Source organism: Culex quinquefasciatus, chromosome 2 (assembly GCF_015732765.1).
Source record: "Culex quinquefasciatus strain JHB chromosome 2, VPISU_Cqui_1.0_pri_paternal, whole genome shotgun sequence".
In the NCBI taxonomy this organism is placed as follows: domain Eukaryota; kingdom Metazoa; phylum Arthropoda; class Insecta; order Diptera; family Culicidae; genus Culex; species Culex quinquefasciatus.
Window position 1 is genome coordinate 78,782,490 of NC_051862.1, and position 19,495 is coordinate 78,801,984.

General features: G+C 36.1%; 2 protein-coding genes across 2 annotated transcripts; one reads left to right on the top strand and one right to left on the bottom strand.

Annotated features, from left to right (window-relative positions):
* The first annotated feature begins 3,060 nt into the window (after positions 1-3,060).
* On the top strand, positions 3,061-15,577 carry LOC6052090 (equilibrative nucleoside transporter 4). Its single transcript, XM_038255145.1, has 7 exons — positions 3,061-3,808; positions 12,639-12,793; positions 12,883-13,086; positions 13,145-13,359; positions 13,419-13,525; positions 13,582-13,814; positions 13,896-15,577. Exons 1-7 carry the CDS (start codon positions 3,579-3,581, stop codon positions 14,783-14,785), a joined length of 2,034 nt encoding a protein of 677 aa, XP_038111073.1. The 5' UTR covers positions 3,061-3,578; the 3' UTR covers positions 14,786-15,577.
* LOC119767187 (matrix-remodeling-associated protein 7) lies at positions 15,568-17,153 on the bottom strand. Its single transcript, XM_038255146.1, has 3 exons — positions 16,908-17,153; positions 16,668-16,828; positions 15,568-16,606 (listed from the first exon to the last, which is right to left on the bottom strand). The coding sequence occupies exons 1-3, from the start codon at positions 17,073-17,075 to the stop codon at positions 16,486-16,488; spliced, it is 450 nt and encodes a 149-aa protein (XP_038111074.1). The 5' UTR covers positions 17,076-17,153; the 3' UTR covers positions 15,568-16,485.
* Between the last annotated feature and the right edge of the window lie 2,342 nt (positions 17,154-19,495).

Here is a 19,495-nt window from a genome sequence, read left to right on the forward strand (position 1 = left end):
TTTCCGTAGTAACATTTCAATAGGGCGAATCTGCATTTGTAAACAAGCAGGCTATCCCTTTCGCTCAAGTGACAGTTCACGTCAAGTAAGAGGGGGATAGACTGATTGTTTACAAACGCAGATTCGCCCTATTGAACTGTTACTACGGATTTGATGATGCGGAAGCGAGACTGCGATGGCATCAGCGCCGATGGCAGCCCCGCGTGCTTGCTAAGAGGTGATGGAGTACGGTTCAACGCTCGTCCGTCGCCCAGAGAGAAGGAGGCAGCATCGATCAAGTAAAAGGAAGGCGTCTGCGAAGCATGCTTTGCCCCGGGTGAGAGCGTTCTTTTTGTGTTGTGTGTTAATGCCCTACTTGATTTTGTTCGTATTCTATTGTGCTTTATTCTCATTCCAATCATGCAGCATTAGTTTTTAAATTTTTTATATTTTTCACAGCTTCCTGGAATCATATTTAAATTAACTGCAAATATTTATTTATCTATTCACTAAATGATTAATTTATATTGTTATGTCATTCCTTGTCCTATTCCTAATCCTTAATTATATCATTTCCCCATATATTATATATTCGAATTGCATAAACTATCGATACTATAAAAAACAGCCATCTGGAGCATTTGTTTTTAAATTATTGTTATTTTTTACAGCTTCTTGGAATTATTTTCAAATTTAATGTCGATGTGTATATTCATCTATTTACCATATGATTTATTTAAATGTTCAAATTATTCCTTATCTTATTCCTTATCTTATTCCTTTTCATGTATCTTACCATTTCCTCATATCATATATGATCAAATTGCATAAACTAGTGTCGTTAGTTTATAACTATAACAGGAAAGGAACCATCTGGAGCATTTGTATTTTAAATTATTGCTATTTTTTACAGCTTCCTGGAATCATTTAGATTATATATATTATCATCACTAAACTATATGCTTATTACATAATACACTACAGACTCACACTTACACTTACTAACTTCCAAAACATTTAATACTTTACGCATTCAACCATTTTCATCGGCCCGATGAAATTCCCCTAACCCCCATTCCAAACCTCCCAAAAATATTCCGTTCACTTTTAAAAGTCGCATGGGTTCCCTGCACTTTTGCCACTAGTGAACAACAAAACCATCCTCCCAAATCCCCACGGGACTGTATGGGCGTAGCCTTGGAGCACAGTGTGGAAATTTACTTTCTTAGATATTTTTGGTTGTACCGGGCATCAGTCAAATTGTCTAAGAATATTGAATTGACCATTGTGGCACCCCCTACAGCGTGGTGCAGACCCGTAATGCTATGCTATGCTATGCTATGCTATGGGACATTTATGCAAGCATGGGCAGTAAACTAGTGTGAAATGCATTTTGAAACACTTTTTTCATTCACATGATGAGACGGTTGCTTGTTAATTCATTTTTTACTTATTTTTATTTAAAAGAAACATCATAAGGCAATACATTAAAATTTATTAAATAGAGTTATTATGCTGATTCTTTAAATACTTAGAAATGAGTTACAAAATCACTGTTATAAAGAATCATGACTACGGAGCCCGCCATCAGGGGTGACAATGGGTCTCAGGTGAGGTTGGGTGTTACCAAAATGCTGAAATATGTATGAATCTCATCCTCCAGACCCAATGTCAGGCCCATGACGGTACGAATGAAAAAGCAATACATATATTTTGGGAACTCAATTTAGACACATAAACAGAAAATTACAAACTTGAATTGATCAACAGATTAGATAGGGCCTTTCTACCAAAAAAATGTTTTATTGATGAACTTAATAAAAAAGGTAACCATACATTTAACAATCTTCTATTTGATTTATTCAATACATCATAAATTACAAATTATGAATAGTTTTCTGCCACTGAAAATTTATATTTAAAATTAACGACCCAATTTTTACCTGATTTAATCATCCGATGGTTCGATTACTCCAGGTGAAATTTCTCGTAGACTTCGGATTTTCGAGCACGGACTGTAGTGAATTGAATTGAATTTGGATTGGATTTATTTCAAATTTATTTACTGGTTTGTTTATTGCGCACTTGAATCCCGTTGCTAGTATTGTTTCATACTCAAGATGTGTGTTAATGATACAGTCATCCCACAAATTCGGAACACCCACAAATTCGGAACACTTTTATGATAATTTGTCAATTGCATGCCAAAAGTAGCTTTTCTGTCGACCTTACTATTTTTAGAACCTTCATTTGGACATTATCTTGCTATTTCACTAGTAAAAACAGGACTTTTTAAACAAAAAACTTCATTCCAAGACTATTTTGTCCAGAGCAGCAAAACACTGCCTCCAAATGGCCTGTTTCATAATTGTGGGATGTTATTGTGCCTCTCACAATTGTGGAACACCTGAATTTAACTGATATTTTCACAAAAAAAAGTTATCAAACCATGTATAAAACATCACTAAGCTTGAGTTTCATTGGTTTCAGTGTGTGAAGTCATTATTTGGTAATAAATATGTACTCCTGGAGAGATCCAAAGTTTGTTTACATTCGTAAGAAAAAAGTGTTCCGAATTTGTGGATTTCAAGGGTCAAAGTAATTCTTCAAAAACTTCATTTTAAAGTTTAATTTTGCAGATGTTCGATACAGCATTCGAAAGATCGCAAGAAAAGCTTTCAAATGAAGGTAAAAGCGAATCATTAAGTTCAATTATCGATTTGCTATGATTTTTTGAACATTGGAAGATCTGGAAACCGTTCCGAATATGTGGGATGACTGTATCACTTAAATATTTTTGCTTGTTTTGGCCCTAGTCTAAATAATTTCCCCACACGTTTTCACGCCACCAGCTTCGCGCCTGTTGAGAAACTCTCATTTCGCGAGAGCAAAGCGAAAACCTCCCAAACCAAACAATAAACAACCCCCGTTTTGTTCTCTGTTTTGGTCTCTCACCGGGAAATTCTTGAGTGTAAAAATTGTTGTTTTGGCTTTTCCACACTGAGAGAGTGTGTGAGAGAGAGAGAGAGCGTGCGAGGGAGAGCGCTTTGGAAAAACGCCGGAGATATTGCAACCATGCGCAAAAGGGTCACGATTTATGTCATATTTTTCTGCACCCCAAAACGACCACTCTTCGAACAGTCAGACGGAATGATCGAAAAGGTGCATGTTTTGGGTGGTTTTTCCTCGGGTTGAGGCTGGGTTCGATTTCGTGCCGTGGAAAGTTTCGTGGTGATTTCCCGTTACCTAGGTGTGGTTACCCGTGGGGACTACTGCTGCCGGAACGATGGTGATGGGGCCTCAGGTTGTTTGCTGAAGGCTGGTGAAAAAAATGTGGAAAAGAACTGAATCCGCCGAGACGGACAGTGGAATAGTACTGTAGCTCTCTGTCGTGATGGGATATACAACAGCCTTGAATATCGATTTTGTGTAAATCCCAAATCAGACACCATGAATCCTTCCTTAGGACAAGGATTGTGATTTGTAAAGAAACCTTACAAAACTACATTAAAATCAGCAATAAGTAAGAAAAGAAAATCGTCAAAAAGTACCAAAAAATCCAGCTCCGAAAAAATACCCAGGCCAGCCTCCCCCGTAGAATGATGGAGGCCACCGAGAATGGTGGCGGAGGAGGAGGGGGTGGTGGAGGCGGTGGAGGTGGTAATACGTCGTACGAACCGCTCGAGGGCACCAGGCGGGCCTTTGACACTTCGGACAGTCCGGAAATGGACGGATGTAGCGGGGGCGGAGGCCCACCCCAGGACCGGCGAAAGCTGGTCTTTTTTGCGCTGATGACGGCCGGCGTTGGCTTTGTGCTGCCCTATAACAGGTGTGTGCTCGGGTTTTGGGTGGTTCAAAATTGAGTGGTGGTTGTGCTGAAATCATTCTGGGTGTTGAAAATATTAAATGAAAGTATCTAGAGCAACACGAGAAAAGAATAACATAACATAACAATTTTTTTCCATGAGTTCTAGAAGAGCTCTTTAAGATAGCTACAGCATAGAAATTTGGACCGCGGTAGGATAAAATACTCTTCAAAACTTTTTCAGGAGTTTGGAAGAGTACTTGAAGAGAGTTTTATCCTACCGCGGTCCAAATTGCTATGCTGTAGCTATCTTAAAGAGCTCTTCTAGAACTCCTGGAAAAAAATGTTACTTAGGCGGATAAGCATTTTGACAGCTGAAACTATTTTGCAAATTCCGAGCCAACAGGTGACTTTTTCACAAAAATCTTAATGTAAAATTAAAGCTGGCCTTCTCAGCTACTTTTTAATTCTGTGGGTTTTGTTAAATAGTTACATGTAGGTTCGGAATTTGCAAAATAGTTCTGGCTGTCAAAATGCTTATGCGCCCTTTTCAAATGTTGCTCCAGGTATCATAAGTCAAGCTCCAACAAACTGTGGGCTTATGAATAGCAATGATATTATATGATGCAGTAAGAAATTTTAATTTGAGAGTATGATCTTTAGTTTGTGATTGGTTACCTGTTAATGAGTTGCTACAACGTAAATGACTTTTAAGTTTTTTCCGAAGATATTTTAAATATTTTATGAACTTAAACCCGATTAGATTGATAGTTTGACAGTTAACTCCATAAGAAATACAGTGCTCACTACCAATCGCGTCGGGTACTCATTAAAAACAGTGAGCCTTAGGTGAAAAAAAACTGAAAAAAAATTACTGAAAATTGAAAAACTCAGTATTTAAACTCTGTTTCGAAAATAATCTTATTTCAAACGTAAGATAAGTAGCTGCATTTAGATAACTAATTGAGTTATTATTCTCACTATTCAAAAATGTTATGGAAAATATAGAAAAAATAATAAAAGGAATGTTTAAAACATCTTTCATGGAAGAAAAAAAAACTACTGAATACCACTGAAAATCTCAAGGGATTGATGGAACAAGGAAAATCACAAATCCGCATAACTGATTTCAAGATTATTCAGGTGAACACCCAATACGCGATCAAAAATTAATGAGGACGAATAAGGCTGCTAACTACACTCAAACCCCGATGCACAATGGTCCAGATCGCAAAATTAAGTGGAAAATGGATTTTCCGAAAAATGGTGACGTTTTGGAGCTTTGGTGTCTTGAGAAGAGTTGTTGCTAATAGAAAAAGGCAATTTTTGGTTTGATTGAAAATTAGGGTGGTTCACGATTAGGGTGATTTTGAAAATCTAACTTTACAGGAATATTTTTGGGATTTTTTTTCCCAAATTTGGGCTTGGGCTGGCCAATTTAAGTAACTTTGTCGAAGACACCAAAATTTTATCTCATAATCTACGCCTTATATGACCAAATTTATAGAAAGCATCTGAGCAAACCTTCAAAAATCAGTATTTTGAACGTGGCAATTCAGGGTTAACTTTTAGAGAAAAGTGATATTGGGAGCACTTTTAGAGCTTTAAAAAACGATCATTTTCATTTTTTGACATGTCAATTTGGACTTAAGGGTCAAAAGTTACAGCCATTTGAAGGTAAAAAAGATTTTCGAATTTCGTTAGGGTGGTCCTACATGGTTTTCCCTTGAAAATTATACTTTTTCAAATGAAGATATCTCGAGTTTAAAGGAAAACACTCTGAGATTTTTTCAGCGTTTGTAGTGCTAGATCTCCTCTTTCAAATGCAATCTGGTGCTTATAATTTGGCTAGCGCCTTTTCGAGATATTTATGTCTTAAATTTGCATCTTTTTTACCTTAAAATGGCTGTAACTGTTGACCCTTGAGTCCAAATTGATATGTCAAAAAATGAAAATGTTCGTTTTTTTAAGTTCTAAAAGTGCTCCCATTATCACTTTTCTCTAAAAGTTAACCCTAAATTGCCACGTCCAAAAAACTGATTTTTGAAGGTTTGCTCAGATGCTTTCTATAAATTTGGTCATAGAAGGCGTAGATTACGAGATAAAATTTTGGTGTCTTCGACAAAGTTGCTTGAATTGGCCAACAACTTTCTAGAAGACGAAAAAATTCCCAAAAATATTCCTTTAAAGTTAGATTTTCAAAATCACCCAAACCAAAAGTTGCCTCTTTCTATTTGCACAACTCTTCTGAAAACACCAAAGCTCCAAAACGTAATTATTGCGTAAATAAAGCAGGTCATATCTATCCAAAACAAGTTATGTCACTCAGAAGAAGCACGCAAACGACGATATATTTAAAGTTGATTAACAGTCAAAACCCGAAGCCTGCAAAATGCGTTACAGTAAATTTTCGCAGGCTTGGGAAATATGCAAAATAGCACCAAACTTCAATGTTTTATAGTGTTTTGGAATCGTCAGAATGTCTACTTTAAGGAAAAAATATGCAAATTAGTGGATTTTTGGGCGGGGCTCGGGGGGGAGGGGGTGAACGAAAAAATATCCGAGCAAAATGCGTTACAGTAAATTTGTGAAATTTATATCTTATGCAAAACATGACTAAAACTCAAAGTTTTATAGTGCTTTGGAAAGGTCTTCACATGAACTTTATGTTAAAAATATAAAAAGACTACGTTTTCCATAAAGTTTTACTAAAAAAGTTAAGTAAACATTTATTGTTCTATATACTAATATCAGGAAGAGAATAAAAACATGACTTTTCATTAGAAACATAATCATGCGACATATCTAACTTCTCCAAATTTCATGAATAGTCATTCTGCAACAAAATTGAACCGATTCAGCAGAACCGGTTCACCCAACCGGTTCAATAGTTGTACCGGTTGAACATTACTGGCACAAAATGTATCATGCGACATGTCTAACTCTTTCAAATTGCCTGAAAAGTCATTCTGTAGCAAAATTGAACCGATTTAGCTGAACCGGTTCATCCAACCGGTTCGATAGTTGTACCGGTTGAACATTTCTGGCACAAAATGTAGCATGCGACATATCTAACTCTTTCAAATTGCCTGAAAAGTCATTATGTAGCAAAATTGAACCGATTCAGCTGAACCGGTTCATCCAACCGGTTCGATAGTTGTACCGGTTAAACATTTCTGGCACAAAATGTAGCATGCGACATGTCTAACTCTTTCAAATTGCCTGAAAAGTCATTCTGTAACAAAATTGAACCGATTCAACTGAACCGGTTCACCCAACCGGTTCAATAGTTGTACCGGTTGAACATTTCTGGCACAAAATGTATTATGTGACATGTCTAACTCTTTCAAATTGCCTGAAAAGTCATTAAGTAACAAAATTGAACCGATTCAGTTTAACCGGTTCACCCAACCGGTTCAATAGTTGTACCAGTTGAACATTTCTGGCACAAAATGAATCATGTGACATGTCTTACTCTTTCAAATTGCCTGAAAAGTTATTCTGTAACAAAATTGAACCGATTCAGCTGAACCGGTTCATCTAACCGGTTGAAAAGTTATGCTTCCTTAAATTCTTTAATTTTTTTTAATTCTTTATATTCTCTAAATTCTTAAAGAATTTAAAAAAAATCAAGAATTTAAAGAATTTAAAGAATTTAAAGAATTTAAAGAATTTAAAGAATTTAAAGAATTTAAAGAATTTAAAGAATTTAAAGAATTTAAAGAATTTAAAGAATTTAAAGAATTTAAAGAATTTAAAGAATTTAAAGAATTTAAAGAATTTAAAGAATTTAAAGAATTTAAAGAATTTAAAGAATTTAAAAAAAGAACACCCAGTTAGCAAAATCTAAACTTAGAAATATGTATCCTCCCTGCAAAGGCTTATGAATTGATCTCAGTTGAAAGGTTCTCCAAATCTCTGAATTGCAAATGTAACATCCTGGAGCAGAACTGTTAAATTCTAATAAAAACACAATTGAATTGAATTGAAAGAATTTAAAGAATTTAAAGATTTTAAAGAATTTAAAGAATTTAAAGAATTTAAAGAATTGAAAGAATTGAAAGAATTTAAAGAATTTAAAGAATTTAAAGAATTTAAAGAATTTAAAGAATTTAAAGAATTTAAAGAATTTAAAGAATTTAAAGAATTTAAAGAATTTAAAGAATTTAAAGAATTTAAAGAATTTAAAGAATTTAAAGAATTTAAAGAATTTAAAGAATTTAAAGAATTTAAAGAATTTAAAGAATTTAAAGAATTTAAAGAATTTAAAGAATTTAAAGAATTTAAAGAATTTAAAGAATTTAAAGAATTTAAAGAATTTAAAGAATTTAAAGAATTTAAAGAATTTAAAGAATTTAAAGAATTTAAAGAATTTAAAGAATTTAAAGAATTTAAAGAATTTAAAGAATTTAAAGAATTTAAAGAATTTAAAGAATTTAAAGAATTTAAAGAATTTAAAGAATTTAAAGAATTTAAAGAATTTAAAGAATTTAAAGAATTTAAATAATTTAAAGAATTTAAAGAATTTAAAGAATTTAGAGAATTTTAAAGAATTTTAAAATTTTAAGAATTTTAAAATTTTAAAGAATTTTAAAAAGAATTTTAAGAATTTAAGAATGTTAAGAATTTTAAGAATTTTAAAATTTTAAGAATTTTAAGAATTTTAAGAATTTTAAGAATTTTAAGAATTTTAAAATTTTAAGAATTTTAAGAATTTTAAGAATTTTAAGAATTTTAAAATTTTAAGAATTTTAAGAATTTTAAGAATTTTAAGAATTTTAAGAATTTTAAGAATTTTAAGAATTTTAAGAATTTTAAGAATTTTAAGAATTTTAAGAATTTTAAGAATTTTAAGAATTTTAAGAATTTTAAGAATTTTAAGAATTTTAAGAATTTTAAGAATTTTAAGAATTTTAAGAATTTTAAGAATTTTAAGAATTTTAAGAATTTTAAGAATTTTAAGAATTTTAAGAATTTTAAGAATTTTAAGAATTTTAAGAATTTTAAGAATTTTAAGAATTTTAAGAATTTTAAGAATTTTAAGAATTTTAAGAATTTTAAGAATTTTAAGAATTTTAAGAATTTTAAGAATTTTAAGAATTTTAAGAATTTTAAGAATTTTAAGAATTTTAAGAATTTTAAGAATTTTAAGAATTTTAAGAATTTTAAGAATTTTAAGAATTTTAAGAATTTTAAGAATTTAGAGAATTAAAGAATATTAAAAATTTAAGGAAGCATAACTTTTCAACCGGTAAGATGAACCGGTTCAGCCGAATCGGTTCAATTTTGTTACAAAATGACTTTTCAGGCAATTTGAAAGAGTTAGACAAGTCGCATGATACTTGTTGTGCCAGAAATGTTCAATCGGTACAACTATCGAACCGGCTGGATGAACCGGTTCAGCTGAATTGGTTCAATTTTGTTACAGAATAACTTTTCAGGCAATTTGAAAGAGTTAGATATGTCGCATGCTACATTTTGTGCCAGAAATGTTCAACCGGTACAACTATTGAACCGGTTGGATGCACCGGTTCAGCTGAATCGGTTCAATTTTGTTACAAAATGACTTTTCAGGCAATTTGAAAGAGTTAGATATGTCGCATTCTACATTTTGTGCCAGAAATGTTCAACCGGTACAACTATTGAACCAGTTGGATGAACCGGTTCAACTGAATCGGTTCAATTTTGTTACAGAATGACTTTTCAGGCAATTTGAAAGAGTTATATATGTCGCATGCTACATGTTGTGCCAGAAATGTTCAACCGGTACAACTATTGAATCGGTTGGATGAACCGGTTCAGCTTAATCGGTTCAATTTTATTACAAAATGACTTTTCAGGCAATTTGAAAGAGTTAGATATGTCGCATGCTACATTTTGTGCCAGAAATGTTCAACCGGTACAACTATTGAATCGGTTGGGTGAACCGGTTCAGTTGAATCGGTTCAATTTTGTTACAGAATGACTTTTCAGGCAATTTGAAAGAGTTAGACATGTCGCATGCTACATTTTGTGCCAGAAATGTTTAACCGGTACAACTATCGAACCGGTTGGATGAACCGGTTCAGCTGAATCGGTTCAATTTTGCTACATAATGACTTTTCAGGCAATTTGAAAGAGTTAGATATGTCGCATGCTACATTTTGTGCCAGAAATGTTCAACCGGTACAACTATTGAACCGGTTGGATGAACCGGTTCAGCTGAATCGGTTCAATTTTGTTGGACTTTTCAGGCAGAAAGAGTGATATGTCGCATACATTTGAAAATGTTCATCCGGTACAACTATTGAACTGGTTGGGTGAACCGGTTCAAATCGGTTCAATTTTGTTGCAGAATGACTATTCATGAAATTTGGAGAAGTTAGATATGTCGCTTGATTATGTTTCTAATGAAAAGTCATGTTTTTATTCTCTTCCTGATATTAGTATATAGAACAATAAATGTTTACTTAACTTTTTAGTAAAACTTTATGGAAAACGTAGTCTTTTATATTTTTAACATAAAGTTCATGTGAAGACCTTTCCAAAGCACTATAAAACTTTGAGTTTTGGTCATGTTTTGCATAAGATATAAATTTTACAAATTTACTGTAACGCATTTTGCTCGGATATTTTTCGTTCACCCTCCCCCGAGCCCCGCCCAAAAATCCACTAATTTGCATATTTTTCCTTAAAGTAGACATTCTGACGATTCCAAAACACTATAAAACATTGAAGTTTGGTGCTATTTTGCATATTTCCCAAGCCTGCGAAAATTTACTGTAACGCATTTTGCAGGCTTCGGGTTGTACAGGGAAATTTTTTTCTTCGGGTCTTGACTGAACATCACAATCAATTTTTTGAGCTGTCATTCTGAAAACAAGAAATAAAATGTTCAGCTTATTTATTAGTTAAGTATACAATTTTCAAGCATTATTGTCATGCTGAGAGTGCATAATTGGCAAAGGGAGCACGTGGTCGTAAAAATATTCGGAGTGAAAAGTGATTTTTTTGTGTGTGCCTTTTGTTTCGCATTTTTATCGTGAATTGTGATATAGTTTTCGATAAAAACGATCCGAGTTCGTTAGGTTTATCGCGTAACAAAATTATTTTGATTCATCAAGAACGTCGTGTGGTGCGCGAGTCTTTTTTGTGTTGAAAAGACCTTCCCATAGCTCTGTAGCTCGGAGGGCTCGACGTCGGTTGTTTGTGTGTTAAGCCCTCTCCATAGCATCGTAGCTCTAGAGGCAACGAAAATCAATACCTTATCTAGCTAACAGAAAGAAGATCGGAAGGCACTTGATGATTGAGTTCGTCGCGTCTATTCCGTAACAAATTCATGAACTAAATGATTATATAATTAAAAATCAGACTACGCTATCACTGCAGCATTGCGTTTAACACCTCATTTCATAAATAAATATTATTTGGTTTTATCTTTCCACAGCCGGCTGTCTAAGATTAAACCATTTCATTAAAAATTTAACAACAGTTAAACGGGAAATGTCTCATCCGCAGCATCCGGTTGTTTGCCTTGAGAATAAAATATAATACCTTTCAAACACTATGATTTTGGGTCGCATCATCATCTTCTATGATGAATCCTGACCAAACACCCTATCCTACTAAACAATTTTCAGGTTCCTGGCGCTCGTGGGGTGTAAGCACAGAGTAAATCAGCTGCCCTAGTAGCAACCTGCGCTAACTAACATTCCCGTCCCTTAAAATCGAGATCTACAAACTGACATGGCGGGCGCCGTTGGTGGCCAATGACTGTTACCTATTCGCAACTGATCTTGTTCTGGAAATCAGGGTGTTTTATCTTTTCAGCGCATTCATACATGCTGTTGATAAGGGAAATACCACTTGATAGTCGAAGCCTATGATCAGTAGTGCTAAAAGGATATTACGGTTCTGTTCAGCAACGGAAAAGGACAACCATGGGTGGTCTCTCATGCTCATGCTCATGCTCAATTTTCAAGCATTATTGTCATGCTGAATTTGTTTTTTTTTATTCTGAAAAAGTTCGTCAACAGTTATTTCAAAATTGTATAATGAAAAAAAGATTTATTGAGTTTAAATTGATTTATGAAACTGCAAGATTTTTTTTATGTTCGCAGTTTTTCAACATAATATTTCTGGAAATATAATGATTATTATTCTGACAAAACATGAAACATGAAACGTGGATTTTATAAATATCAAAATCCAAAAGAAATGGGGTTTCCCATACAAATTTATAAGGAAAATTGAATCGCTTTGCCCAAAGTGAGTACCAAACAAATCGTTCCCAAACTTTGGGGAGTTGTTTAGGATCCCAAAAGGAACTAAAAAAGTGCTGTGCTGGAAAATAGATTTTGATATTACACCCTAATGTGCATGCTTTTGTATGTGATTTTACACACATTTTTTTACTTTGCAATATTATAGCAAATTATCTAAACTTTAAAAAAAATAAAAAATGGTCGCTCAAGGTATTTCACTAAAATCAAATATAAAAAAACTGTAAGTATGAAATTTAAATTTTTGGCAGAATCACATTTTTTTTCAAAAATTGATAATTCGGTGGCCACATTTTTGACCATACTTCTCTATGGCTCAAAAGTTGTAGATTTTTATTCACGAGTAAAAACACGTTTAAGAACAGTTTTGAGGATGCTGTATCTTTCGACAGGAGATAGCAAGATAGCACAATACTTTCTTCGGGAAAGTTTTAGATAGTTTTCTCAATTTTGACGCCATTTTTTTCTGGTTTATTTTGATCATTATGTAATTTTTCCATAACGACGAGCCAGTCATGCTACATGAAATGATTTTTAAAATGAACTAAGAGGATATCTTGTTTTGATCACTATTACTAAACTTACTATTCCAGCTTCATTATTGCCGCCGACTATTGGCAGTCCCGCTTCCCGGGCCAGTCGGTCGCACTGGACATGTCGATGACGTACATCATCGTGGCGCTGTGTACGGTGCTGTTGAACAATGTTTTCCTTTCGCTCGCACCCTTCCGAGTGCGTGTCGCATTTGGTAAGTAGTTCTAGATATAAAAGCCTTGTCTAAACATACCAGACCGCAATGAAAATTTCTGATCGATAACGAGTGCTCTCCATCGACAGGATACGCGGTGTCCTTCACCACGCTCGTCTTTGTGGCCCTGTGCGAAGTGGCTTGGCACATGTTCACCGCCAATACGGCGTACTCGGTCAACCTGGCCGCCGTCTCGCTGGTGGCGATGGGCTGCACCGTTCAGCAGTCCAGCTTCTACGGGTTCGCCAGCATGCTACCTAAGCAGTACACCCAGGCGGTGATGGCCGGCGAGAGTATGATGATTTGAAACGATGTGGAGTAGTGTTACGAGAGTTTTCTTTGTTATTTAAGGTATTGCCGGGTTCTTGGTGTCATCGAACCGGGTGGTCACAAAGCTTCTCATCAAAAGTGATCGCGCGTCAACGGCGATATTTTTCCTGACGTCGACCGTGTACATCGCGTTCAGTTACGTGCTTCACTCGATCACGACTCATTCGCCGTTTGTGCGATACCATATGAAGGCTTGTGCCAAAATAGTGCTGCGACCTGACGATGAACATACGCTGGTAAGAGCACTCATACGGGGGACTCGTAGGCACACATGACAGTAAGTTTCATCTTTCAGAGTGACACCATCGATGGGGATCTAGCGAGTGCTCGATACGGAGTGTTGGCGCTGGAGTCCAGCCCTCCGGTGCACATTCCACCGGGAACCACAACGCTGAGCTTTAGGTACGGTTAAAAACAGTTCACAAAACTTCAATAACTCACCCTAACATTTTTTGCAGTAATCCCGTGTACGAGCTGTCGAACCCCAGCGGAGGGGAAAGCGTGCTGGAAACCAACATCAACAATTTGACGTCGACAACGACGAGCGTTACGACCAACACCACCAACCGGCCCGTAACGTCGCCCACCTCGGCAACGGGGTCATCGCACGAGGTGCCAAACGTGGCGTTCAAGGTGGAACACGTGATGACGCCGGACATTTGCAGCTCCAGCCGGTTGGGCAGCTTTCGCAGTAAGTGTGCGGGGTTTTGCTGTGCGGTTAGCATGGCAATTTGCGCACTTAACGCGCTCTAACTAGTGTGCTTTGTTTTAGGTGGGCTGGAGTCCCGGTGGAAGGTAGCGCACGCTATCTATCCGTACATGGCGTGCATCGCTTTGGCGTACTGCGTTACACTTTCCCTCTATCCGGGTATCGAATCGGAGATCATCTCCTGCAATTTGGGCACATGGATGCCGGTGCTGCTAATGTTCACCTTTAACACTTCCGACGTAATCGGAAAGCTGCTGGCAGCCGTTCCGTACAACTGGTCCCGCCGGCAACTGATACTGATGTCCGGCTTGCGAGCACTGCTGGTTCCGTTGATTTTGCTGTGCTGTTCTCCCCGAGATCAACCTGTAATTGCTGGAGAAGCGTCAGCTTTCGTCTTCACGGCAGCTCTCGGAATCACCAATGGCTTGGCTGGCAGTTTGCCAATGATGTTGGCACCGGACAAGGTTTCGGCTACGCTTAAGGAGGTCACCGGCAACATGATGACACTTTCGTACAACATCGGACTTACGGCGGGTTCGTTGGTGGGGTACGTTTTCGAGTCCATGCTGGGTGCTCAGCTGCCCAATCCGTGTCCCCAGTATCCGTTCGTTCCACCGAAGCCCAACCAACCGCCGTTCAACAACCTTAGCTTAAGTAGCAGCACTACCAGCACGACGACGGCCGTAGCTGCCGTTCTGACGACACTCTCGTCGGCGATACTTCAGTCGAGTACGTCAACGGTATCGCCCGACACCACAACCAGCAGCATATCCTTTCCCGTGGCCACTTCAACGCTGGCGCAGTCATCCTCAGTATTAAACCCGCTGCTGCCAACCGGGGCGGACGTCGAGACCAGCACCAGCGGTCTGGACTCCAACAATCTGTTGACCCTGGCGACCACGTTGGCATACAACGCCACCCAGTCCCTGCTAGAGGCTTCCACTGCGCGCTGAACCTTGACTCAACAGAGCGAAGCTACACTTCCCCGAGTTCGCTAGAGATCCGAAATTTGAAGCCGCAGAGTAGAACTTAGAAGAGCTTTAACTACAATACCCATTTTGTTTATTTCTCCATTATCTTCACTAAGTTATCGATGTATCTCATACTCTTGTAAGACAACGTGCTGTAAGCGTAATAGACAACAACTCTTGCAAACTTTGATACTAAGAACTAAAACAATCTGACTGTTCCCAATTGCGAATCCCTTTTTGCAAACTTTCCCAACTTCATTTCCGTACTAAGAAGGAAAGCAGCAGCTAGGAACCGACTTACCCGAGTGACGAAACTTGCGAAGTAAGCATGACTTAAGTTTTGTATAAAAATATACATAAAAGAGTAATGTGTAGTAATACTCCTACTAGTACGATAGTAATAACTGTGTATGTGAGAACGTGAGGACATGTGATGAGATCATTGCTACAGCAAGCGAGATATAGGATAAGTGTTGATGTTTGATTGCATTGTGGAATCATGTGTAAAAGTAAACTGAAGATCAGTCACACACGTATTAAGCCAAGCGAAACGAGAGACAGTCTCAAAGGATAGGAGCGAGCATTGAGCACATTAGGTAGATCTTGTAAAACAAAATAAAACTTTGGTCGTATGCAGCAAAAAGCAAAACAGCATATTTATGTAAAAACAAAGGAAAGTAGTCGCTGTAGGAGCTTTACATGGATGGACACAACAGCTCTCGTGACGAAATCAAGCAAAATTAATAATAAAATAGTATATTTTAATCTACTAAACATGCGTTCTTTTATTTCACATCTTTAGCCATACATTTGATCTAAATGTGTTTTGAATAATTCATTGTATTGATCTTACTTTCGAAAAAAAAGTTTTCAAATCGACGTTGCCGTCTATCTTGTTGCAGGTCGCATTTTGACGTTCCAAAAAACGGGCGTTCTAATATTTGACTTTGAATAAACAAAAAATTGAGTACACAAAGTAAACAATAACCGTTCAAATTTAGCTAATTTTAATTATGTTTGGTTGACCATTATATGTATTGTCCCGAAGTTTGTTAGAATTTGGTTGCCGGAGTCCCGAGTTATAATTACAAATGTTTACGGTAGTCTGGCAGTTACGTGTGTCAAACGCGTTCTGACCTGAAATCCCTTTGGCACTTACATCAATTTTCAGGCTGTGCCAAGATTGAAACTTTCACATGAAGAGTGACAGCAATGCGCGGGGTTTTTCGATTTTTATTGAATATTTTAGCATTGGAATCGAATATTGGGGATCTGTGAAAGCCAAAAGGTAAGGCATTGTGAACGTTCTTTATTCAATTTGACCCAAAACCGACAAGCGACAAGATTGCACGACAGTGACGATATGTGTTAAAAATCAACATATTATCGAAAAGTATTTCTTGACTTGTATTGTTGGATAAATGTACGACTGGTGCTAAAAACTTATCATTTTGGAACTTGTTTCCTGAACTACTTTTAAAAGTTCGGCATTAACATCGGTTCAGATTTTGATAGTATTTTCAACTGATATGTCCATTTATTTGAAAATACAAAAACTTTTCAATTTAATACATATTTTGGTAAATTGTTGCACAGTGTTGCATTTGTTCATACCTTCTTGGTATTTTTGACTAGAATCATGCAGAATTACTATTACAAATTCAAATTATATCATGACTGTTTCACCGATAAAGACTGAGCTGCTCGTGGAGATCGTCCTCGTCCAGATTCGAGCCTAAGCTGAATTCATCGTTCTGTTTCTTCAGGAGCTCGAATATGGCTGCCAATTGCTTTCTTTCAATTCTGCAATGTTAAAAATCATAAAATAATCAAACATCTCAAAAAGAAAAAAAAAGCATCTTACTCTCTCTCCTCCTGCCTTTGCTCGTCTGTCAGGGTATTTTCCAGCGACTTTAGCTTGGCCGTCTTAATCTGTCCCACGGATTCAATCCTTCTAAAATCATCATCGTCACTTGCATCGCTACCCTCGTCGCCATCGCCCGAACCTGCTCCACTGACCAATTTCTGCAACAGCAATATCATAACAGTTCCATAAAGAAAGAAAAAGAATGACCTTGAGAGCCAACCAGCAAATTCCAAATACCTGATGCTTGCTATCGACGGTGACCTCTCCCGACGTGCCGAGCGTGAACCGGGTCACCATTCCTATGTAGATGGTCAGAATTACCACGGCCACCGAAATGGCCACACTGAAAATGTAGAACGTGGACAGATTGCTGAAGTAGATCAGCAAATTCTCCAGGTAGTTCATGTTTTGGTGTTGCTGATCGACTGGCTTTGTGATATGTGCGAGCAATAGTGGACGGGGTGTATCTCTGCTTTGTAGGGAGTACATGAATGAAATGAAGAAGGGACTGTCAATAGGTGAACCATGGAGTTTTCATTAACTTGCATGCAAGAAAGGAACTGAATGGATGTGAGAGTGTGTCAATGCGGGTTGAAGAGAAAAAACATTTTTGATGCATATTTTGAAACCAACAGAATGTTTGCGAGCGAAATAATAATTTTGAATTTATTTTTTAAATCATTAAATATTTATTTTTTAATGATTCTATTAAACTGTTATTGAATAATTTTAATGTTTGATTTTTTGTGGTATGTTATCACCTTGCCGCAGTCGTTTCATTAGATAGCAAACGAGTTACAATGTACTGTAAATAATGGTATCTTTAATCATTTAAAACATGGAAAACCTTTTCCTACTTTTGGCACCAAATCATGGAAAATGTCATTTAATGGGAAGTACAATGTATTTTTTCTTTTACAATTTTATATTCAATTGTATCTTTCAATACATTTAGATTGAAAACAATCCGAATAATATTTTCTATGTTCTGGCTCGATTAAATTACTTGATTTTTTTTTGAAATTCCAATTCAAAGTGCAAAACAAACATATTTTTTACCAGATTTTTTTGTCAGTGCTTAGATTTTTTTTCAAAAGTTATGCAAGAAAAAAAATTTGGGCTAAAAACTTAATCCATCTATCCCGAGCAGAGGTAAATAACACGGGAGTACTAAATTTTGGTATTACTTGGTTGCCTAGTAATAGATGATAAAATACCATGAAATCATACCAAAATCTTGTATGTGGAAGACCACAACAATACCAAAACATGTTATTCCAAGGGCGCGGGAATACCACAAAATTAAACCATTTCAATACCAAGTTGAGGTCTTCTGGATTTTCGAACATTGCTTTGGTATGATTTCATGGTATTTTATCATCTATTACTGGGCAATCAATGGCACATACTGGTCGCTGTTATTTGCTCGAATAATACCAAAATTTAGTACTCCCGTGTTACTTATGCCTGCTCGGGAATCAATGTATTTGTTTATCCCGACTTTGAGAAATTTCAACCATTTTTTTTTTCAACAATACCTTAAATTGGTATGATACCAAGTTTTGCTCTTGCATAATCTTTAAGACAAATGTTAAAGGGTCTAGGAATACCAAAATTTTGTATTGATACACGGAGAAAAAAGAGTTCCCAAAATCGTGAACAAGCGTTCATGAAAATGGGAACCACGAACAAATTGTTCAAATCCCATGGTACGATTTCCAAAAAACGTACCATGGGATTGGAATACTTTGTTCGTGGTTTGAACACTTGTTCACGATTTTGGGAGCTCATTTTTCTCCGTTATTGTTATTTACCAATGCTCGGGATGTGGTTGATGCCTTCCTCACTCTTTTCCAACACTATGCGATATGATGGGTTTGGACACAAATTTAATCATTTTTTTATATCCGGAATTAAAAAAATACTCAAAAATCACTAAAGTGATCAGAGCATGAGACAGAGTTACCAGATATTCAATGTTTCGGATTTGTCGAACTTCAATAGCATAGTTTGGGATAATAAACCAAGTCGAATGAGACCGGTTTGATCAAAATCGGTTGTGCAAGTGCTAAGACTGAGTAACAATTTTGGTCACACACATACACACATACATACACACAGACATACATCTGTTCAGTTTTCTATTCTGAGTCGATATGTAAACATGAATGTGGGTCTCCGAGCTATTTATAAAAAGTTCATTTTCGTAGCTTGAGGAAGGCAAAAATTGTTCTCCTCCACTCCCCACTCCCCCATCAAAAACGGTCTTTAATTTTCAATAAAAAAAACGGTCCGCTATTTTTCATAAAACTTATTTTTTATGTAATTTAAATACAATTATGTAGCTGAAAATAGTTAAAAGTGCATTCTCCTAAGTTAATAATCCTTTTTTACATGATTGGGTTAATTCAAAAGTATTTTGAGCTTTGGTGAATTTTCGTTGCACAGTACCGGCATTACACCAGAATAGTGGTAGAATTACACATTTTCAGAGGTAAAATTACACATTTTTGCTGACATAAAAAATGTGCCCCCTTTTAGATGAAATTTTACCATGATTTTTTTTCTGTGTATCGATTGCAAATCGACTGTACTGCTGTATCATGCATTTTCTATGCAATCTTCATTGAAATGTTGAAATTCTGGCTTGTTATTTCAAATTTCATTGTTTTTGCCTTTGAAACTTTGACAAAAACATTGCAAAATAGTTGCATCGGCCTTATTATAGAAAAAAAAGTTCGATCTATCATGCGGGCTATCGGTGAATATAAATATCGAATATCAAAGGTATGACAACCCTATCAAAAGTTATATCAAAAGCTACT

What these genes read in the sequence shown, in the direction of transcription:
- LOC6052090 (XM_038255145.1), top strand. Translation starts at nt 3,579, where the DNA reads ATGATGGAGGCCACCGAGAATGGTGGCGGAGGAGGAGGGGGTGGTGGA. An exon ending in TTTGTGCTGCCCTATAACAG is followed by an intron (nt 3,809 to 12,638) that starts GTGTGTGCTCGG and finishes TTACTATTCCAG; the next exon opens with CTTCATTATTGCCGCCGACT. An exon ending in GGCGGTGATGGCCGGCGAGA is followed by an intron (nt 13,087 to 13,144) that starts GTATGATGATTT and finishes TTGTTATTTAAG; the next exon opens with GTATTGCCGGGTTCTTGGTG.
- LOC119767187 (XM_038255146.1), bottom strand. Translation starts at nt 17,075, where the DNA reads ATGAACTACCTGGAGAATTTGCTGATCTACTTCAGCAATCTGTCCACG. An exon ending in CCGTCGATAGCAAGCATCAG is followed by an intron (nt 16,829 to 16,907) that starts GTATTTGGAATT and finishes TTGCTGTTGCAG; the next exon opens with AAATTGGTCAGTGGAGCAGG. An exon ending in CAAAGGCAGGAGGAGAGAGA is followed by an intron (nt 16,607 to 16,667) that starts GTAAGATGCTTT and finishes TTAACATTGCAG; the next exon opens with AATTGAAAGAAAGCAATTGG.